We start from the raw sequence: 21,553 nt of genomic DNA, 5'->3' as shown, positions 1-21,553 counted from the left end.
AAAAAATTGTTGAAAAATTTAAAAAAATAAAATTTTAAAAATATTGATAAAAATTTATTTTTTTAGTAATAGGCTGCTCCAATTTTTTTTTTTTAATTTTTTGTCCCAAAAATATATTTTTGAAAATTCCTTAAATAATTTTTGAGGCAGTTTTGAGTTATAAAATGATTAAAAATGGTAAATTAGAGCCCTCTGACAAATTTTTATCCATTCGGAGCAAGATTTGACAAAAATTGCTTTGACACAGTTTTTGACACAGTTTTTTTGCTCTTGATTTAGTTTTCAAATCAAAACTATGTCAAAGAAAAATTTTTTTTTCAGTTTCAATTTTTTGGCAGTTTTGAGTTGTAAAATGATTAAAAATGATAAATTAGAGCCCCCTAATAAATTTTTATCCATTTGGAGCAAGATTTGACAAAAATGGCTTTGACACAGTTTTTGACACAGTTTTTTTGTTCTTGATTTAGTTTTCAAATCAAAACTATGTCAAAGAAAATTTTTTTTTTCAGTTTCAATTTTTTGGCAGTTTTGAGTTGTAAAATGATTAAAAATGATAAATTAGAGCCCTTTGACAAGTTTTTATCCATTTGGAGCAAGATTTGACAAAAATTGCTTTGACACAGTTCTTGATATAGTTTTGCTCTTGATTTAGTTTTCAAATCAAAACTATGTCAAAGAAAAATTTTTTTTTCAGTTTCAATTTTTTGCAGTTTTGAGTTAAAAAATGATTAAAAATGATAAATTAGAGCCCTTTGACAAGTTTTTATCCATTTGGAGCAAGATTTGACAAAAATTGCTTTGACACAGTTTTTGACACAGTTTTTTTGCTCTTGATTTAGTTTTCAAATCAAAACTATGTCAAAGAAAAATTTTTTTTTCAGTTTCAATTTTTTTGCAGTTTTGAGTTAAAAAATGATTAAAAATGATAAATTAGAGATGACAGTTCAATCAAACGCAATTTTCTTCTTCTTCTTGCAATTTTCGATCACTCAAGAAAAAATCACTCGAAGGTTGTATCTCTTTTAAGACAACGGAGAAAAATTCAAGGATTCACGGGTCTTCTAAAATAAAAGAAAAATCTTTTTTTTCTTTAAATTTTTATTATTTTAATAATGTTTTAATATTATTATTATAATAATTTTTTAAATTATCATTTTTATTCAATTTTAGCTAATTTTTCACATTTTTGTTTTAATATTATTATTATAATAATTTTTTAAATTATCATTTTTATTCAATTTTAGCTAATTTTTCACATTTTTTTTTCTTCATTTCTTTTTGCTTGTAAATTTATTAATAATAATATTTTTTTTACTTTATTTTTATGTTTGAGTTGCAATTTAATATTTTTTTTTGTTTTTTTTTATGTTTATGTAGATTGATATTGTGTGTCTGTGTTCTTCAATTTTTTTTTCTTTTTTTTTATTATTTTAGGCAATCGGCATCTTTTTTTTTTTGAGTATTTACAAATTTTATTTGTGTGTCTTTTTTATGCGATTTTTTTCTTATGCAGTGGCTTAATAGGACAGGGGATTTGATATGAATTTATAACGAGAGGAAATTTTTTTTTTATTTATAAAACTAAGCTTAACAAGGATTTTTTCTCGAACAATAATTAATTAATAATTTTAATTAATTGATAATAATTTTTTTTGAGCAGTTTCTGCTTAATTTTTATTGCGATTTAATTTTATTTTAACTTTTTTTTTGTGGTGAAGCTAAACCATCATAAGCATTAAAAGGTTTTTCTTAAAAATTAGTGCGTCAATTAATTTTTAAAAATTAATTTTTTTATTAGGAATTTTTTTTCGTGTGTGTGTTTTTGTGTTTTGTGGTTATAATTATTTGTTGTTGTTGTTGTAATTAAACGTTTATAATTTAATTATAGCGATATGTAGAAAAATTGGTCAACATTAAGGAGATAATTTATATAACAATAATTCGTATGTTTTTTTTTTAACAATAACAGCGTCGCCGAAGCGAAGGGGATTAATTATAGCTGATTTTTTTTTTATAATTTTTTTTTTTGAGAATGGACAGGGATTAAAAGCTAAACACTGCATGCTCCCATGATGATGATCTATCAGAAATCTATTCTTCGTGAACTAGAAAAAAATCGCTCAAACATGAATTAAAATAATTTTTTTTTTTAAATTTAGGTACGATCGAACTATCTAATTTTTTTCTATTAAAAAAGTGACTTTTTTCCTGTTTCTACCCAAAAGTTACGACCGACGGATATAGAAAATCGCGAAAATGTCTTAGAAAAAGCTTGTTGTTAAAATGTGAAACTCTTTGTGTGTGTTTTTTTTGGTTCAGGTTTTTTTCGTTAAAAATTATTTTTTTACAGTTTTTTTTCGAAAGGATGAATTTTTGTAAGAATTTTCATTTTTTTTTTATTTTTAATAATTTTTTTAATAAATTTAAAAAAATAAATAATTTTAAATATTTAATTTTTTTAAACAATAATATTAAAATTTTTTAAATATTTTTCTGATTTTTTTTTTTTAATTTTTTTAATTTTCTAAATTTTCTAAATGTTCTTTTTAATTTTTTTAATTTTTCCAAAAAAAAATTATTGAAAATTTTATTTTTTTTATTTAAAAAATTTAATTTAACGAACAAATTAATTTTAGCTAAAATCGAGGTTAAAATATAAAAAAAATTTAAAAATTTTCATATAAAATAATATTTGTATTTTTTTTATAATAATTCATGAATAATTAATTATAATAATTATTAAAAAAATAAATTTATGAAATTTATTAAAAAAAAAAAAAAAAAAATTTTAGGAAAAATGTAAATTCTTACAAAAACTCGTCATCATACAAAACCGAAAAAAAAAACAAAAATTCAAAAGAAATTTTCTCTACAAGTTTCCCCAAACTTTTATCTTTATAAATTTATTTTTGTACAAAGCTTATAGTTTCCTTTAGTTTATTTATTTTTTTTTCTTGTTAATAATAATGAAGCGGACGTTAGTAATAAAACTTTTTTACACATGTATGTTTTTTTTTAAATATGAGTACAGCAATAATGAAGAGCGATGGCAGGGCAGCTCTTTTGTTCTTTTTTTTCTAAATTCATGTATTGGCTTTTTTATTGTTCGTTATTTTTTTTTAATTTTTTTAAGCAATTCTGATAGACGGAAACACGTTTTAAGTCTAGATTTTTTACAGTAGATGTGAAAAATTGAAAAAGGTGAAATTAATTTTTATTTTAATTTAATTATTTTGGTGGAAATTAATGAGAAAATAAGGCTTTTATCGCTTGTTTACACTTATTGCTCTTTCTGACGCTTTTTCTCTTCGGGTTTCTTTTGTTTTTTTTTTAATTAATTAATTAATAATTGTAATTATAATTTTTTTTATTTAATTCAACTTTAATCCCTAATTATTATTTTTTTTAATTTAATTATTTTTTAAAAAATATAAAATTTTTCATAACAATTTTTTTTACATCTAAGCCTATTTTTCTGTTTTTTTTTTTAATTTTTATTTATTTTTTTAGGTGAAATTTTTTTTTCACTGATGTTATTGTTCTCCTATGAAATTTATTTTATTTTTTTAATATTATTTTTTAATGTCTTTCTTGATCGCAGTATTATTTTTTTTTAACTCTAGAATAATAATAATTCTGATAATTGATGCCTTTTTAGTTCTTGGCGCTATTTTATAGCAACTGCAGTGATTTTTCTAATTTATTTTTTAATAATAATTATTTAATTAATTAATAATTAACACACAAATAAATTTAAAAATAAAATTAAAACGTTCTTCACTCCTTCTCAACACTACTAATCGAACTACGTTAACAATTTTGGACTCTTTTGGAATGCTTTCTGTCCTGAAACAAGGTTTTTCATACGGATTGAAAATTTAAAAAATCAGAAAAAATTGTCTTTAAAGATAAACGTTAAAATTATTGTATTTTTCGTGCGTTTTTTGTCTGTCTCCTAGTTTTTACGCGTTTCTGGCGGCTTTCATCTTAACTCTAATATTTCTTTTAAGCAAAATATTTGAACACACTAGACAGTCGATGAACAGTTTTTTCCGTAAATAATACTAAGGCTACTAATAATAATCATACTTGGTCGATTTCATCCAAAGACTCGAGTTTTGCAATTGGGGCGCAAATGTTCCAGCTTTCCGTGGCGGCGGCGGCAGCAGAAGCAGCAGCACCCGAAGCAGCGGCGGCGCTATCGTCGAGCGTTTGGTTGAACGAGGTGAATTTGCTGGCACGCAGCAAGCCCTTCTCGTTTGCCGTTTCGGGTTGCGATGCGGATCGATGCACGTTTCGGCTCGTTCCTGCTGCAGCTGCCATCTCGAAGGACATTTCACTGTCGGACGGTTGATATGATGATTTGACTGGGGGCTGGAGCGTTTGTTGTTGCTGCGTTTGTTGCGTCGTCACACTACTACTGCTGACGGGCTGGAGCGGCGTCACTTTTGTGCCCGGCTGGAAATGGAGCAACTGTTGTTGCTGCTGCTGATGCAGAATATCCAGGATCGTGCGCATATCTTTCCGCAGATTGTGCTCTAGGTGATCTAATCGATTGGTCAAGTGACTTAACTGCGTTGTGAATGAACTAAAAAAATGTTTAAAAAAATTAAAATTTTTTTTTTAGATTTTTCGATAAGCATTTTGAAGAAAATTTAGAGAAATTCTGAAAAAAATTAATTAAAATTTTAAAAAATCGTAAATTAAAAAAAAATCGAAAATTCTAAGGCAAACACGAAAAAATATTTAAAAAAAGAAAAATTCATAAAATATTTAAAGAAATTCTTAAAAAATTTAAAACTTCGTTTTTAAATTCTTTTCACGTCCATCTTCAGGTGCGAGTATCGAAAGACTGAAGAAAGAGAGAGCTATCTTATCAGTAGGTCAGTTAGACCAAAAAGATAAGATAGAATTGGTTGCGGTTCGCGGTTCATAAGTGGGTGCGGTGAGTTTTGCATGTACACTGACTCCCACGCGTCAAGTTTACGCGAATTAATTAAATTTCGTTTAAAAAAAAAATGTTCCTTCATGAACTTCAAACTTTGACCACGATAAAAAATTAAATAATTTTATAAATGACATAAAAATTAAATTTAAAAACATTTTGATAATTTAATTTTTCTTAATTTTTAATTTAATTAAAAAAAAATAAAAATTTAAATAAAATTTAATTTAATAAAAAAAAATTTAAATAAAATTAAAAATATAAAAAAAAAATAAATGTTTAAAAATAATAAATAAAATTAAGTTAAACAAAATTTAAAATTAATTTAATTTTAATTTTAAAAAAATATTAAAAATAAAAATGAAATTAAAATTAAATTAAATTTAAATAAAATAAAAAAAAAATAAGTCAAATATAATTTAAAATCAAATTTCAAAAATTATTTAATTTTAATTAATTAATAATAATTTAAATTAATTTCAAATTCAATAAATTAAAAGTAGTTAGTGTTATTAAAAAAAATAATTATTTTTTAAAAGAAATTTTAATTATAAATTTAAAAAATTAACAGAAAAGTAGGAAATTTCGCGATTTTTACAAGGAAAAAAAATTTGTTTATAAATTGAAAAAAATTTTAAGAAAAATTTAAAATAAATTTAAAAAACAATTCAAATTAAATTAAAAAAAAAAAATAAGAGAAATTTGTAAAAAAAAATCCAAAAACTTCATGAAAAAAAACAAAAAAAAAATCATAAAAATTTTAAAAATCTTACCTAATATCTACGGCACCAGAACAATGTCGACACGTAACAGTATCGCCTCCCGTTGCTCCCTCATCTCCCTTCGCATGCAGCTTCGACTTTGCTCCCGTACTACTCACGCCCGTGAGAATACTCGTTGCTGTCGCTGCCGCTCCTTGTGACGTTCCCGCGCACTTGCAGGACTTTTTCCCGTCGGCACTTAACGTAATGGTTTCCTTTTGTGGCAGCAACGATGACGAAAGCGGCGGCGGCGGAGGCGCTTGGAAATTCGGTTCGCTCGGCGAATGTTTGTGGGTACTTTTGGGACTATCTGTGAACGCGACAAAAAAAAAAAAATTAACAAAAATCCACAAAAATCAATTTTTTTCTGACATTCACATACAACAACGAGCAAAAAACAAAATTTTATTTTACAAACCACATTTTGTGCAAGTTTTTTCAAAATTTTCGATGAAGTGAGTATTCGAAAAAAATTTTCATGCCAAAAAAATGATCGATTTGGGGAGAAACTCATGCAAAAAACGACAAAGAAGTATTTTTTTTCAGAAAAAGAAAATTTTTTAAAAGTAGGTGACAAAAAATATGAAAAAAATCATACGAAAAAAAAAACGAAAAGATGTCTTACCACATTGATTTTCAAGTGGTTGATGTTTGAATGATCGTAAATCTGGTATACTGCGTTTAACGTGTGATATCATTCCTGTATGATGGTCATTTGATACAATTTAATTATTTTATACAGAAATCAGGTTAAAATTGTTCCTTTCTTTAAGTTATCGAGTAATGGACAATGAAAAGTGAAGCAAATTAATTGTACAAATGATGGATGGTAAGCATCGTCGATATTGGAAAATTCGTTTCTTGATACATTTTTTTATTGAGGTTTAGTGAGATTTTTTTAAAAAATTATTTAAAAATTTTTTTTTAATGAAAAAATTAACAAAAATTGCTTTTTTAGTTGAAATTTTTACAAGAAAAATATTTTGTTAAATTTAACCACGTGACCTATTTTTTAAAAAACGAATAAAATATTTGTGAAAATTTAAGAAATTTATTTTGAAAAATATTTTAATAATTTTCAATGAATAAAATCAAAAGTCTTCAAAAGAAATCTCGAAGTTTTCACAAATAATCACGTGATTCTTCAAAAATTGGTCACGTGGTTTTTTCAAATTTAATTTTGATTTTTAAACTGAAATCTTTATGATTTCTGTTAAAAAATTTAAAAAAAATAAGATTTAAAGAAAAAATTTAGTTAAATCTACCCACGTGGTTATTTTTCAAAAATAATGTTGGAAACTTTAATAAATCTCTTGAAAAATTTTTGAAAAACCACGTGACATATTTTGAAGACTTAATTAATTAATTTTTCAAACAAATCCCTTTGAATTCAACATTGAGTAAGAAATTTTTTCGAAAATAGGTCACGTGGTTATCCAAATTTTCATTTTCTATCAAAATCTTTTAAATTTTTGTTTTAAAAATTTAAAAAAAATCAAAAATTGAAGAAAATTTTATAACTGTCAAGAAAATGTCAATTCAAAAAGTGACAGTTAAACCAAAAATTAATTCTCACTAAACCTCATTTTTCAATTTTCAGCAGTTATTTACAGCAAATTGTGCCAAAGACACCTTTTTCAAATATTTTGATTGGGAAATCATAAAATTTTTGTTTTTCATAAAAAATTCAAAAAACGGGAGATAATTTGCCAATTTTGTATATTTTTCAGTGAAAAGTGTTATAGAAGAAGGAAAATGCAATAAACTCTAATAAAATGGTAAAAATCCTGAAGTTGTAGTTATCTACAGTTCAAAAAATAAAATTCTACAGTTCATTAATTAATTACTTTAGGATGATAACTCACTCAACTCCAGAAGTTAAAAAATATTTTTCAAAAATTTTTTTTTCCTATTTTAGGACAAAAAACTTACCTGATATCGAGAATTTTCGATCGTCACCAAAGTCTAGCGTCTCACTAATTTGCCCGATGGAACATTTGTCGTTCGGCAGCGCATTATCACATTTCGTTGGTGGCGGTTTCGATCGATTTAAGCTGCAACTGTAATTGTTAAGAAGGGATTTTGCAGCGTCTTGACTGTTTTTTGAAATGTTTTGTAATGTTTTTTTTTTTTTTTTTTGAAATTGTGTTTTGTTGGTCGAATGTTGTTCGGGGAAGAAAAAAAGAAAAAAAAATCGAAATTTATTTTAATTTTGAGTTAATTTTTTTTCTGTACAGAAAGAAAAAGAAAACAACATAGAAGGACAGACACCAAATATTTTTTACAATTTTTCGAATTAGTCACATATAAATTTCGATTCTTAGTTAGAAATATTTTTTTTTGTTTGAGTGAATTTTTGTGTGTGTTACAAAAGACATAAAAATAAAGAAGAAAACTCTTGTGTGTGAAAAAGTAGTGAGTTCAAACACAAAAACATGTAAAAGATGTATCGAAATTGCCATAAAACTTACATTTTACGATCAAATGACCTCGTATCACTATCGATGTCTTTCTCCTTTGAGTAACTTCGCATATATCTATGTCTTAATTCTACGCCAGCTTGCTCCTCCTTTGCGAAAAAAAACGAAATAAAGTTGTATTAATTACGTTATTATTAGTTTTACATTCATGCGAGTAAAGCTCGTCGTAAGAGCTGTCAAAACATGTCAATTAAGGGTGCCGTAAGCAATATTAATGGTATCAAGTGACTTTTGTGAAAAGAAGACGATGAACGAGATTTGTTGGGTGATTTAACTTGGGGACTTTGATGATGAAATTGAGATTTCTTTTGAAGAAAGTTTTTGTTTGAAATTTGATGAAAAATATTTATAAATTTGATTTTTGTTGAATTTTAGTACGCAAAACTTTCTTAAAATTAATTTTTGTTCATTTTTAGTACAGAAATTCTTGTAAAAATTCATTTTTAGTACAGAAAATTTTTTCAAAATGAATTTTTGTTAAATTTTAGTACAAAAATTCTTCTAAAAATTCATTTTTAGTACAGAAAATTTTATGAAAATTAATTTTTAGTACATAAGTTCTTCTGAAAATTCATTTTTAGTACAGAAGTTCTTCTAAAAATTGTTTTTAGTACAAAAATTCTTCTGAAAATTTATTTTTAATACAGAAGTTCTTCTAAAAATTCATTTTTAGTACAGAAATTTTTCTGAAAATTCATTTTTAGTACAGAAGTTCTTCTAAAAATTCAATTTTAGTACAGAAAGTTTTATGAAAATTAATTTTTAGTACAGAAAATTTTCTCAAAATGAATTTTTGTTAATTTTTAGTACAAAAATTCTTCTAAAAATTCATTTTTAGTACAGAAAATTTTCTAAAAATTCATTTTTAGTACAGAAGTTTTTCTAAAAATTCATTTTTAGTACAGAAATTCTTCTGAAAATTCATTTTTAGTACAGAAGTTCTTCTGAAAATTCATTTTTAGTACAGAAATTCTTCTGAAAATTCATTTTTAGTACAGAAATTCTTCTGAAAATTCATTTTTAGTACAGAAATTCTTCTAAAAATTCATTTTTAGTACAGAAATTCTTCTAAAAATTGATTTTTAGTACAGAAATTCTTCTGAAATTCATTTTTAGTACAGAAGTTCTTCTAAAAATTGATTTTTAGTGCAAAATTCTTCTGAAAATTCATTTTTAGTACAGAAATTCTTCTGAAAATTCATATTTAGTACAGAATTTCTTCTGAAAATTCATTTTTAGTACAGAAATTCTTCTAAAAATTCATTTTTAGTACAGAAATTCTTCTGTAAATTAATTTTTAGTACAGAAAATTTTCTAAAAACTCATTTTTAGTACGAAAATGTTTTTGTATGTTAATTTTTTAACCAAAAATACTTACATCACGCATATTGTAGGTGATTTCAAGCCCATTAACAAAACTTTCATAAAACTCTGGAAATAAATCAAGTACGTCTAGCAAGTCGTCTCGATGTATTTTATGTAGATCACAATAGGTTAACGCTCGCACATTGCTATTTGATTTGCCGAGCGTCGAATGGACGCATGGATTTTCGCCAAAAATGTCATCTTTGCCTGCAAAAATTTAATTAAATAAAAAAACTTTCGAATTTCATCGAAAAAAAAAATCTTACCTAAAATTGCCATCACAACATCATCACGAACAATTTCAATGGAGCCACGTGCGATAAAATAAAGATGTGTTAATACGTCGCCCTTGTGCACGAGCGTGTCGCCAGGTGGTGCATGAGTTGTCTTAAATTTTAACGACAGTGCCCTGTTTTGTATTTGAAAGCACATTAGAGACATGTTTACAAGGAAAAAAAATCATACGAACCTCAGACAACCCGGACTCGCACCATCGAATGCAGCACAATTAGACAATAAATTACGGTTAAGATGTAAACAGATGTCCGCCTGCAAGCACTCTGGAAATCCCTTTAATACTGAATTCATGTCGATGCCGTTCGTGTAGGTCCAGGCATGCTGGAAATATTCCTCGAGACGTTGCCGCAGCGGATTCGGAATCTAAAAAGCGATTTTTAGTACAAAATTTCTACGGGGGTTTTTCGGGCAACGTCACTTACTTGATGAAATCTAATGAATTCCCTCACACGGAGCATTTGCGTGTGATATCGCGTCGTACCGGAATACAGTCGTTGAATGATCGCCGATACATTACCGAAGATACTGGCGTACATGAGAGCTAAAGTCATAAGAAAAAGTGTTAAAACCCTTCGCGAAGAAAAAAAAACCTTCAAATTGGCTCTCTAATCGCCAAAAGAACAACAACAACAACAAACAACAAACAAGATCATAAAAAAAAATCGAAAAAGTAAAGAAATTTTGACTTACATCCCACCAACATGACACAAATCGTAAAAATCTTTTCAGCATCCGTCGTTGGCGCCACATTGCCAAAGCCCACCGAAGTCAACGACGTGAATGTAAAATAAAGAGCTGTTACGTAGCGTGACTAAATTCAGGAAAAACAAATTTATGCGGAAAAGAGAGAGAGAGAGACAAGTTTTAGTTTTATCGTAAATGGACACGTCTAATAAAAATAAAGTACAGCAGCGGCGAATGGGAATGATGCAAAATCAGCAAGATGAGCTTCGAACAGACTAACGGAAAAAAGTTGAAGAAATCCAAAAATTCGTGCAACTATTAAAAAAATTAATTAAAAATAAGAAAAAATCTTTTTAAACAAAGCTTTTCCTACAAAAACAGTCAAAACAGCGACCTCTGGCGGTGGGAAAAACTTTGCTTTAAAAAGGGGCTCATCTCTAGATGTCACTTTTTAAAGAAAAAACTCTAAATAGACCTCTCACGTATTTTTGGAATTTTTTAGAATCAAATATTATTCGTCGTTTTTCAAAAAAAAATTTTTTTGAAATAAACGACGAATAATTTTTGATTTTATTCGAATATTATTCGTCCTTTTTCAAAAAAATCTCTTAAAAATGATTTTTTTGAGATAAGTGACGAATAATATTTAATTTTAATCGATTTTGAATTTGATACAAATAATTTTCAAAAAACGTGTGAGGTCTATTTTCAAAAAAAAAAAAAATTCTACGAAGAAAAAATTAAAGAAAAAAACGAAATTTTGCATCACTCTCATTATCCGGTCCTATAAATACCTTTATCGACGGTCCATTTAGCACGGTATTGTTCACGAAGGTATATGGTTCTTCCATTTCGGCAGCCAAATGGTCTAGCCACCCCACTTTATTCTTTAAAATTAAGTGCTCCGCATTACCAATCGCATACCTGTAAAGTCAAGTCAATTGTAATTTTTTTTGTGTTGGTCTAAAAATTTTGCATTTTGAACCAAAACCAATTGTTTTGTCAATTTTCTTACCAGATACACGCTAGCCAATGCGCTATTAGGGCAAACGTAGCCATTAATAGAACTAAAACAGCGGCACCGTATTCGGAATAGCGGTCAATTTTACGGGCGACTCGCACCAAACGAAGAAGGCGTGCTGTTTTAAGCAATCCAATGAGGGTTGTTGTCTAGCGTAACGTACGTTGGGGATTGTCATGTTGAAGAAAAAAAAAGTAAAAATATCGAATTAGTTCAGTTTTTTGTAAAGTTCTTTTCCGCTAGGGGGCGCGCAGATAAATGATCTCTAAATATCTAAAAAAATCTAACTAAACATTAAATTTGTATTAATTACATCGACGTTATTGTGAAAAAGAATGAAAAGTTAATAAATATTGAACATCTAAAATCTCTAAAAAAAATGTAGAGCCCCAAGATGGATTAATTAATAATTTATAAAAAACTAGGAAAAATGTTTCTCCTTTGTTTCTTTGTGAAAAAGTAATATATGTACCTCATCTTTGTCCAAGTTGAGCTGCAATTGCAAAAAATAAAAAAAAATGTTTGTTTCAAATATTCCATACTACTTTCTTCGTTTATAAAAAAACATTTGAAAATAAAATCAAAAACATAGAGAAACATGAAATAGGAAAAAATAGTTGTAAGCGACGCATTTGAACGACCAAAATTCTATTTGGGGGGAAAATTTATATTTTTTTCTAAAAATATCCGCCAGGGGGAGCCTTTTATAATTAAAAATTCCGAGAAAAAGGAGAAAATAACTAAAATCTAATCTAACTACAATTTTCTAATATTAAATACTTGAGAAAATTGTTTTTTTTTCAGGAATGCTAATAAATAAATAGAAATTATTGATTAAATTTTAAAGAGAATTTACATCGGCCTCAAATGTGTTTATCCGTACCTAGAATAACAAAGGAAGAAGACATTGAGTAGATCTGATCAGATTTCTATTTTTTTTTCTAATATTCTATTCAAAAGCTCTCTCATTCAGTAATAACGAGCTTTTTTTTTTTTTATCTAAATTTGAATCTAAAATTACCTTTAAAGTTTAAATTTAAAAAAAAAATAAATACAAATTTCGTTTTAGTTCAAAAAATTTCCGATAGGGCGCGCCAATATTTTTTCATGTTTAAATAATTATTTTAAATTAATTAAAGAAAAAGTTACAACATTTAGACTACAAACGTTACGACGAATCATTTACTTTGAGATATAGGATACTAACATCGAAAATTATAACAACATAAAATTTTTGGAAATGTTAAAAAAATAATTTTTTACAAATAGACAGAGAAAAAAAAATTAGAGAGAGAGAGAGAAAGCATAAACTACATGACGCAATAATTTTCTAAAAGCTCGAAAACCAACAGTCTATTATTACAGGAAAAACAAATGCAAATTGCAGCAGAAGGCTCTATTATCATTGCGTCATGTCACAATAAAAAATAGACTTTTGTTGTTTAGTAAATAGTTTATCCTTGTTTCGAAGGTTTAACACAAAAACATGAACATACAAATACCTCGTCTGTATTACTTCCCACTAATAATAAATCGAACGGTATTGCCGCAACTAAATCTATTAAAAACCATCCACTTAAATAATGTACAGCTATTCGCCCAGGATGAGAAACTACTTCGTCCTGGCCATTTACAAATGTTGTACGAAAATTTATTAAAATATCTATCACAAATGTAACGTCCACTAGAGAAAATAAAATAACATTTGTTGTTTGAGTAAATATTTTCACACAAAAATATTATTTTTTCAAAAAAATTTGAGGTTATGTTTGTTTGTTTTGTAAACAAATGTATTTAGTTCAGTATTTTTTGAGATAGAGGGCGCACTTACCTATTAAATCGATTATCACAATTGGATCATCTGCATATTTTGATCTACTTTTCTTAGTATAATCTGGTTCATTTAATAAAAATGCAGCCACATACGGTGTAAATATTGCTGTATACATGACCAATATCAATATGATCCAGTCCCAGACTGCTTTGAAAGGCGAATAATGTAAAATTGTCCATTTATGAATGCGCGGACTTTGTAATTTGTATTCGGGTAGTACATCGGCACCAAGTGATAATACCTGCGAAAAAGCAAACAAATTAAGTCACGTGTTTCTCTTCAAATGCAAAATCTAACACCATTTTTATTTACACTAGAGAAGAAGTTAGTTAAAATAAGGAGAAAAATCAAGAGAAATGGAAAAATATTGACAGTTAATTATTATATTTTTTTCCTTTTTGAATGATTTGAATGAATTATTGAACAAATCCGGGCAGCGGCGTCGTCGTTCGTTCGTTTCATGTCAAGAAGGACTTTTTTTGTGTTTACCTCTTTTCCGATATTAGCTGTCGATTCGATTGCTGTTTTCGTCACGAGCCCATTTAGATTGACGGTTGAGTGTGTTGTCACGTGATTCTCGACTTTTTGTGTGGAATTTTTGTTAGAGTCGGAACTCAAACGTACACTCGACCATTTTTCTTGTCCCTGTGGAAGGTTTTTTTTCATTGAATTTTTTTTTACTTTTTTTTTTCTTTTTTTTAGGGAAAATGGTTCAACAGCTGCATTCCAGTTCATGATTCGGGTCATAAGTACATAGAGAACACAAAAAAATCGAAGCAGGGGACATTAAAGTGCATTTCGTGCAAAGGAGTCAGTATTGGAATGTAAGTACAGAATAGAAAAAAATTTTTATACAGAAAGTTGTCGTTTACAAAAAACGAAAGGATTTCAAAATTTTAACCACGTGACCATGAATTTTTTATCCAGTGTATATTTTGAACTTTTGTCTTAATATTTATTTTAAATGTTTATCCCAATGCACATTTTTAAATGTTAACCTAATAAATTTCCTTAAAGTTTATAATTTTGTACATTTTTTATAGCTTTTAAAAAATGTTAACCACGTGACTTTTTGTATACATGAATATTTTCGATTCAACCCTAATTTTCAAAATTTGCCCTAATGCAAATTTTTAATACTTTTAGCTCATAAAGTATTTCAAATTTTAGCCCAATGAACATTTTGAAAGTTATGACTTGGTTTTGATTCAATTTGTTTTAAATTTTTGCCCCAATGAACATTTGAAAAAGTTTCAATCGACATTTATTTAAATTTTTAAACAAAAATATAAAAAAAAATTTTAGATTTTCGCCTCAATGAACATTTTGAAAAGTTTCAGTCAATATTTAGGTGAAATTTCACACAAAAATTTATTTAAAAATTCATCCATTTGCTTAACTTGTGATTTTGACCCATAGCGAATTTTAGATTTTTGCCCCAATGCACATTGTAAAAATTTTCTAAGCATATTTTGAGCATTTTAAGCTTAGAATTTGTATCAGACGAACATCAATTCTTGTATTATACCAAATTATGTCTTCAAATGCGGTAACAACATGCTTGCATCTTGCATTTGCTGCAAATGTATTCGCCAACTCCAATTTTTTTTTCGAAGACATTTGCTACATTTGCCACCCAGGATTTATTGTTTTTGTTTTTCTTTTAGGTTGTTATTCGTTTGTAAGTTCATTCACACAGCGCCACAGTCGTCGTCGTCGTACTTCTCTGAACGGAAAAGAAAGAACACCGGGGATGACGACGCAAATCGCATGCGCACCAAATTGGCCTCTCGCTGAGATTTTCTCTCTCTCGCAAAAATGGAAAGTTTCGTTAAGAAAAGCTCCGTGCACAAGGTACAAGAGTAAATAGTAACAATTTCCACAGAGAGATTGCATGATGGATGAATCATGTTGCTAGCTGGCAACGGGGACAACGATGCCCAAATATTTGAATTACTATCGCTTACCTTAGGACGAAAAACAGTGAAAGAAGGAAAGACAGAAGAAAATGTCAATACAAGCTGTTGTCGTATCGTATCACTGCCGCTGATGCAAAACCATTTTTATCACTTAGCAGTAAGTACATAAGTCGCAGCAAAAGAGCGAGAGAGGACAAAAATTGTTTATTTGAGGTATTTAGTCGATAAACAGTGACGAATTTTGGTTTGGTCTCTTCACAGATTTTTTTTGTGTATTTTTGGAATTTTGTTAATTAAGACCGACAAATGATGCTGATGATGATTGGGGAAATTATTTCACTAATTTACATTTTTTTTTTGTTAATTTTCAGGAAAAAGGGCCTAATTATATCAAAGACATATTTTTGGAAAATTATTTGAAAAATTGATTTCCGCGAAATGGACAACCAAAAATCAAAACAAGCCACGTGCAAAGAAAGAATCAGAAAGTAATTATCTTGTTCTCGATGCCATTAAGTCTCCAAGTAACCGACATTAAATCAGTGGGTGTTCCATTAAAACCCAATTTTCATTGTGAAAATACTAGAATTGTTTCGGATAAACGAGACACAAAGGAGAGGAGATTATGCTCCTCTTGTTTCACGACCATTTCTATGGCACTCTTAATTAAAATGAATCATTGAAACTATTCTGATGATTTGTAAAAGACACATGTTGATGGTTTAGCATGTAAGTAGAATTAGTTGTCATAGCACACTTTTCAACAGAAATGATTTTTGAGAGGCATTGTCTCACTTCTGTGGAACATTTTAAATTTTATAACAATATGAAAATCGGAAATTAGGTTATAAAAATGAATGAGCAATCAAAGTTTATATTGGTAAGTTTTATGAACTTTTTTTTTATAAGTTTAACTTTTGGTTTTTAGGTTTATAAATTGATTGATTGAACTTTTGGTAAAGTATTTCTTTCCAGGCAGGAACAAACATTTTCAGTAACTTTTGAATTCAGAAAATTTTGCTTGATGATCAAAGCTAAAATTTAACAGTTTGAGCATTTGCGGATCTTCGGGCTTTTTCCCTTAATTTTGGAGTCTATTTTAAAGAATTTTGTTCTACAGAATGCTCGAAGCCTAAAGCTTCAGCCTTATTAGCCTACCTGTAAATTTGCCACTGAGTTTGAGTTATTCTCGAAATGAAGAAAAAATTCCTTAACAAAAGCCCGAGTGATTTTTATACAAAGACAGATTTAGAACGGCAGAACTATGATGGAGCTAAAAAGCAGAAGATATTCTTCGAAATCAAATACTGAAGTGATCTTGTCAAACCCATAAGCCAAAGAGTGAAACTGACTCAAAACTATTTAAAACTGAGAACTTTTAAGTCAAAACTAATGGAGCTAAAGTTTTTACTTAAGTAAAAAAAAACTTGATTTACAATATTTTCATATTGAACCAATTTTTTTAAAATCTGATTGACTTATTCTTAAACTAAAGTTGAAGTCAAAAATTTTTTGATTTTCAAATAACTTCTTAACTTAAAGTCAAGTTTTAGTCAAATTTTTTTTTCAGTTTTTCGAAAGCTACGATCTAATAGAGTTCAAAATTTGCTCAATATCTATAAAACTGAAGAAAATTGAAAAATTGAAACAAATGTGTCAGCTGTGCCACTTCTTGAGAATCATATACTGAAGTGGCACGGCTGACACAATGATGCCATTGCTGAAACCCAAAGCTAAAACTATCCCGATAAGTTTGTGAACCAAATCAATGAACGCTTAATAAAAAAAAATAACTATTAAAAAAAAGAGTATATCGAAGAACCAGTTAGTGACAATTCGTGAACCATCTTTGCTCAATATGAGGACATTTTCGAATCTTCGGATGAGAGACAAGGCGTAAAGTAAAGTAAAGTAACTCTAAATCAAAATATTTGCCTCAATATTGTCACCTGTCTATTCCATTGAATTACGTGACAAACCAAAACAAGCTTTAAAGGGATTTCAAACAAGAAATTCACAAAATAATTGCATCAATAGAAAGCACTTCTATTGGTTTTAATACAATTTCATGCAATCCTTTGATGCTTTTAGTTGAAACGTTTGCGTGGGATTTCCTTGATAAATTACTTGGAAACCACACATGAGCTGCATTGACAAACATAGGAAGTTATTAGATACAGGAAGAGCAGATTTTACACTTTTGAGAAATTTAATAAAAGCTCAAAAAGCTAAATCACAACTTGTTGCTTAACAAACTTTTTAACTAATTTCATAGATGAACGAAAATCAAAACTTTCGAAACTCAATAACAAACATTTTTTTCTCAGAAAAAAATTTTCTTCATTGATAAATTTTTCTGTTTCATCATTATTCGTTCGACTGGAAAGTTTCTTTGTTACTTTTTCACGAGAAAAAAAATATAGACAGTCTCAATTTTCACTCAGCCGTCATAAAAAATGTCTAACTATATTGCGTTTCAATAAAACCAACCAGAAATGCAAGAGATATGTATCAAAGGAATTTCTTTTTCTCAGGAAATTCTTTTCAATACATTTTTCATTCTCTTTATTTTCCTTTCGGAAACAAGAAAAACAAGAAGAAATGTTTCCATCTGTCAGTTTTCAAAGTGCAACAATTGAAAATTCATTTCGAAGATGCACTCTGCCTTCTTGCAGAATATAAAAGAAAATTGAATCGTTTTTTTTCTTGACATCCTGACACTTTCTTGTCTTTTTAGATTCATCAATTAATTAATTTAGCTGAAAGATGCCTTTTTGTTAAAACTAAGCGTCTTCTTTTAAAAGTTAGTTTTCCTTATGTTTCATTTTTTTTTTAATTAGATAAAAAAAACTATTTCTATGGAAAAATGTCTTGTGCAAAAGTTGTTTCAGTTAAGAAACATTAAAATGATTAAAAATTCCTTGCATTATGGAAAAAGTTTTCATAAATTACGTTTTCCATTAGGTAAAAGTCTTGTGAAATGAATCTTGTGCATCGCTCGAATTTCAGCTAATTATCATCGTAATTATCTCGATGAAATTTCATATAGTTGACTGCCTAATTGTTACATCGCGCAAAGATGTTGGAACTCAAAACTTTGGAGAGAGAGTAAAAGTGTGTGAAAGGTGAGAAACTTTTGCTTGTTTACTTGCGATGGAAACGCCTGGTTAAAAATTAATTGTTTCGTTTTTATTTAAGCTACAATTCTAAGCACAAGTCGAGCAACGTGAACGAAGGATTAAATTCGTTATTTTCGTCGACAATTTTAATCGTTGGCCACATGCAAAAGGGATTTACGAACTTTACGGAAAAGTTTTGTTGTGAATTGGTTGAACTTTTTTTTTCCATGGGAAAAATTTCATTATAAAAAAAAACTACTCAAACTTTCATGGCAAGTAACGACGTAATAAAATGTTTCGACAAGAAAGCAATAAATTTCTAATTTAAATTCTTTAAGTACTTGCAGAAACACTCAAGCTGGTGCACACTCAAGATGCAAAGACAAATTAAAAACATTATTAATTTCTTGTCTTGTCTCACAAAATATTTACATCACAGACAGATTGCGGAACATGTGACACGTTTATGTCTCTTCTTTGCTACAAATGCCATTTTGCAAAGAGCTTCCTTGTTTTTTTTTTTTGCATAAGAGGGTTCTTTATTGTTTTGCAGACAGGATAATTGAGTGCGTAACAAGCAAAATACAAGTTGATTGAAATTCGTTGAAGCGAACATTGTTAAAAGTTTTTACGGAATCTCTTTTTCTTCAAAAACAATTGTTTTATAACTTCTTTCTTCTGAGAAGAAAATGGTAAGTTTGAAATTTAATTTTTTTTAACAGGAATTCAATTTTTCTTCTCGGCCTTTCTTTTCAGAAAAACATATCTGAAAGTACTTATTTTGAAAGACCCATCTTTTGCAGATGATGTTAGTTGGAAACTTGATGATGTATAAAAATGGTTCCTTAAAAATTGGTAAGAAATTTTAAACTTCTTTATTTAAAAGTTAGTTTTGAATATTTTGAGTCAGAAGTTTAAGTTTCAAAGCCAAAAATAGGAAACTTTATGTAATTTGAAACCATTGAAAAATTTAAAGAGGTCATACTACGAAAGCCAAAACTATTAATTGGCAAAAAACTTTGGGCCAATTTTATATTGGCTAAGAACGATACTCCAAAAAAAGATTTAAATGAATCTTAATGGTTCAGAAGAAGAAATCACTAACCTATGGGATCTGAAAGACCTTGCGAATCGACGAACCAGATGGCGACAATTCGTGGACCGCTTTTGCTCAACATGAGGACAGTCTCGAATCTTCGGATAAGAAACAAGGCGTAAAGTAAAGTAAGTAAAATAATGGTTTAGAAGCGACAAAATTGAGTAGCTTTCAAGAAAAGGTTTAGGCCTGTTTTGAAGTATTTCGTGTTGCAGAAGGAACGAGACGCCTAAGATTTTTTTTCTACGAACTTGAGAATTTCAGTTCAAGTAAGTATGAAGGTAGAAATTCTTAAGTTCGTAGAAGAAAGTTAGGCGTTCCGTTCCTTCTGTTAAACAAAATTCTTCACAACAGACTTAAAGTTTTGCATGAAAGAAGAACTCGTTAGTGAACAAAAACTAAGCTTCTTATGTAATTTGTGAATATTTTTTAAGTACTTAGAATTTTAGACTCAGAAAAACGATTACAAGAATCTTTTTTTTCTATTAAATTTGCTTTAAGTAAAAGGTAAATTTTTAAGTTCCTCTGAAACTTAGGCGTTTCGTTCCTTCTGTAAAACAAAATTCTCCACAGTAAACTTAAAGTTTTAAATGAAAGAAGAACTCGTTAGTGAACAAAAATTAAGCTCCTTATATAATTTGTGAATTTTTTAAGTACTTCATATATTTAAAACTTAATACAATACAATAATGTTTTATTGTGACTATACTTAAGTTACATACATAATTTTATAAACTTTTAAAGGGACTCTACAAAGGCACAGAACTTAAAACTTCACATAAAGTCATTAAATTTGTTCATAAAATTAAGCTTTTAGCCTGAGAAAATTTTGAGTTTAAGAAAATTTCCTTTCAAAAAGCTTTGAATTGACTTTTTATCAACTAATTTATACCAAAAACAGCCTCTTTATCGCTTCATTGGAGTCTGTGTTGATGCCTCATCATCATATCTATTCATCTAACTGATCATTATACATATTAGGACCCATGTTCTATTATTTTATTGCTCCATTAAAATTTTCTTCAAGACTACCCTTTTCCCTTCCGAAAATTCCTCCGATCCAATTCGTCACCCCATCAAGTGTCACGGAGAAAAAAAATTCTCATCGTTTTTATTTTTTCCGAAACACTGACGAACCTCATTCAAACCGACGATTCGTTTATTATTCTCATAAGTCATAAAAAGCGAGTTGTGCCACGTATTTTGTACGACATCCAAATAAACATATAAAAGACCGAAAATGACACTGAAACACAAAACGTATTACGTCTCGGTCTGTCTGTTTGTTTATTTATATGTCGTCGTCGTCGTATAAACTCGTCCTTCGACTTATCCTCATTCTATGCAGCGGTATAAGGTTACTCCCAAACAGAAAATTTCACATCTGTAGCATAAAACAGATCAATATTTTATCAGTTACCTTTAAATTGTTTCAACGAATTTTTTTTTCGCATCATTTAAAAAAAAGTCTTCAAACAGCCCCTTTGTTTGCCGGAAAAAATATGTCAAAAAAATTGGGGGGAAATGTTCGTTAATTCACGAGGATGATTACGAAAATAACGGCATAACTGAATATTTTATTGACGTGCTGTTACTCGTCGTCGTTAGTCGTCACAATTCCTCATATTTTATTAATTTTTGATGATCTCATGCACATTCTACCCAATCCACACGAGTTAGCAACAAATTTTTACTCGCAAGGTATCCGGGTCGCATTATCTTAAAGTTTTTGGCGTCAATTTTCGTCTTTTTTGATTGAGCATTTTGACATCTGCTACTCAATTTGTTGACCTAATTTAAATATTTAAGAGGTATCTCTCACCTTTTTTCGGTATTTTTGGCAAAGATTCGATTAGTTTTGTTTTACAAACTGCCAGACGTCTCCACTTTTTTTGAAATCTGATCATTTTATTGCCATTTCGTACAAAAAAAAAGGTACCAAAGGTCCTTATCCAATAAAAATATTAAGATTTTCCTCCGTTTTTTGTTTAGCTTGCAATTTAATTCAATTTTCGCTCATCACGAGCACTTT

At 28.4% G+C, this 21,553-nt stretch overlaps 1 protein-coding gene across 1 annotated transcript in view; it reads right to left on the bottom strand.

Moving 5' to 3' along the window:
- Positions 1-3,665: 3,665 nt before the first annotated feature.
- Positions 3,666-21,553, bottom strand: part of LOC134831312 (potassium voltage-gated channel subfamily H member 2) — a 127,800-nt gene continuing 109,912 nt past the window's right edge. The window contains exons 9-23 of the mRNA XM_063845018.1: positions 13,385-13,628; positions 13,056-13,237; positions 12,026-12,046; positions 11,548-11,702; positions 11,327-11,456; positions 10,539-10,659; positions 10,271-10,389; positions 10,021-10,211; positions 9,818-9,960; positions 9,565-9,758; positions 8,178-8,275; positions 7,639-7,766; positions 6,332-6,406; positions 5,719-6,016; positions 3,666-4,588 (exon numbers count right to left, since the gene is read on the bottom strand). Coding sequence (XP_063701088.1) covers positions 4,084-4,588; positions 5,719-6,016; positions 6,332-6,406; positions 7,639-7,766; positions 8,178-8,275; positions 9,565-9,758; positions 9,818-9,960; positions 10,021-10,211; positions 10,271-10,389; positions 10,539-10,659; positions 11,327-11,456; positions 11,548-11,702; positions 12,026-12,046; positions 13,056-13,237; positions 13,385-13,628 — 2,604 coding nt within the window. The 3' untranslated portion in view covers positions 3,666-4,083. The remainder of the gene's footprint in view (positions 4,589-5,718; positions 6,017-6,331; positions 6,407-7,638; positions 7,767-8,177; positions 8,276-9,564; positions 9,759-9,817; positions 9,961-10,020; positions 10,212-10,270; positions 10,390-10,538; positions 10,660-11,326; positions 11,457-11,547; positions 11,703-12,025; positions 12,047-13,055; positions 13,238-13,384; positions 13,629-21,553) is intronic.

Source organism: Culicoides brevitarsis, chromosome 2 (genome assembly GCF_036172545.1).
Source record: "Culicoides brevitarsis isolate CSIRO-B50_1 chromosome 2, AGI_CSIRO_Cbre_v1, whole genome shotgun sequence".
Taxonomy (NCBI): domain Eukaryota; kingdom Metazoa; phylum Arthropoda; class Insecta; order Diptera; family Ceratopogonidae; genus Culicoides; species Culicoides brevitarsis.
The sequence above is the reverse complement of the archived record's forward strand: the minus strand, read 5'-3'. Positions and strand labels throughout refer to the sequence as shown.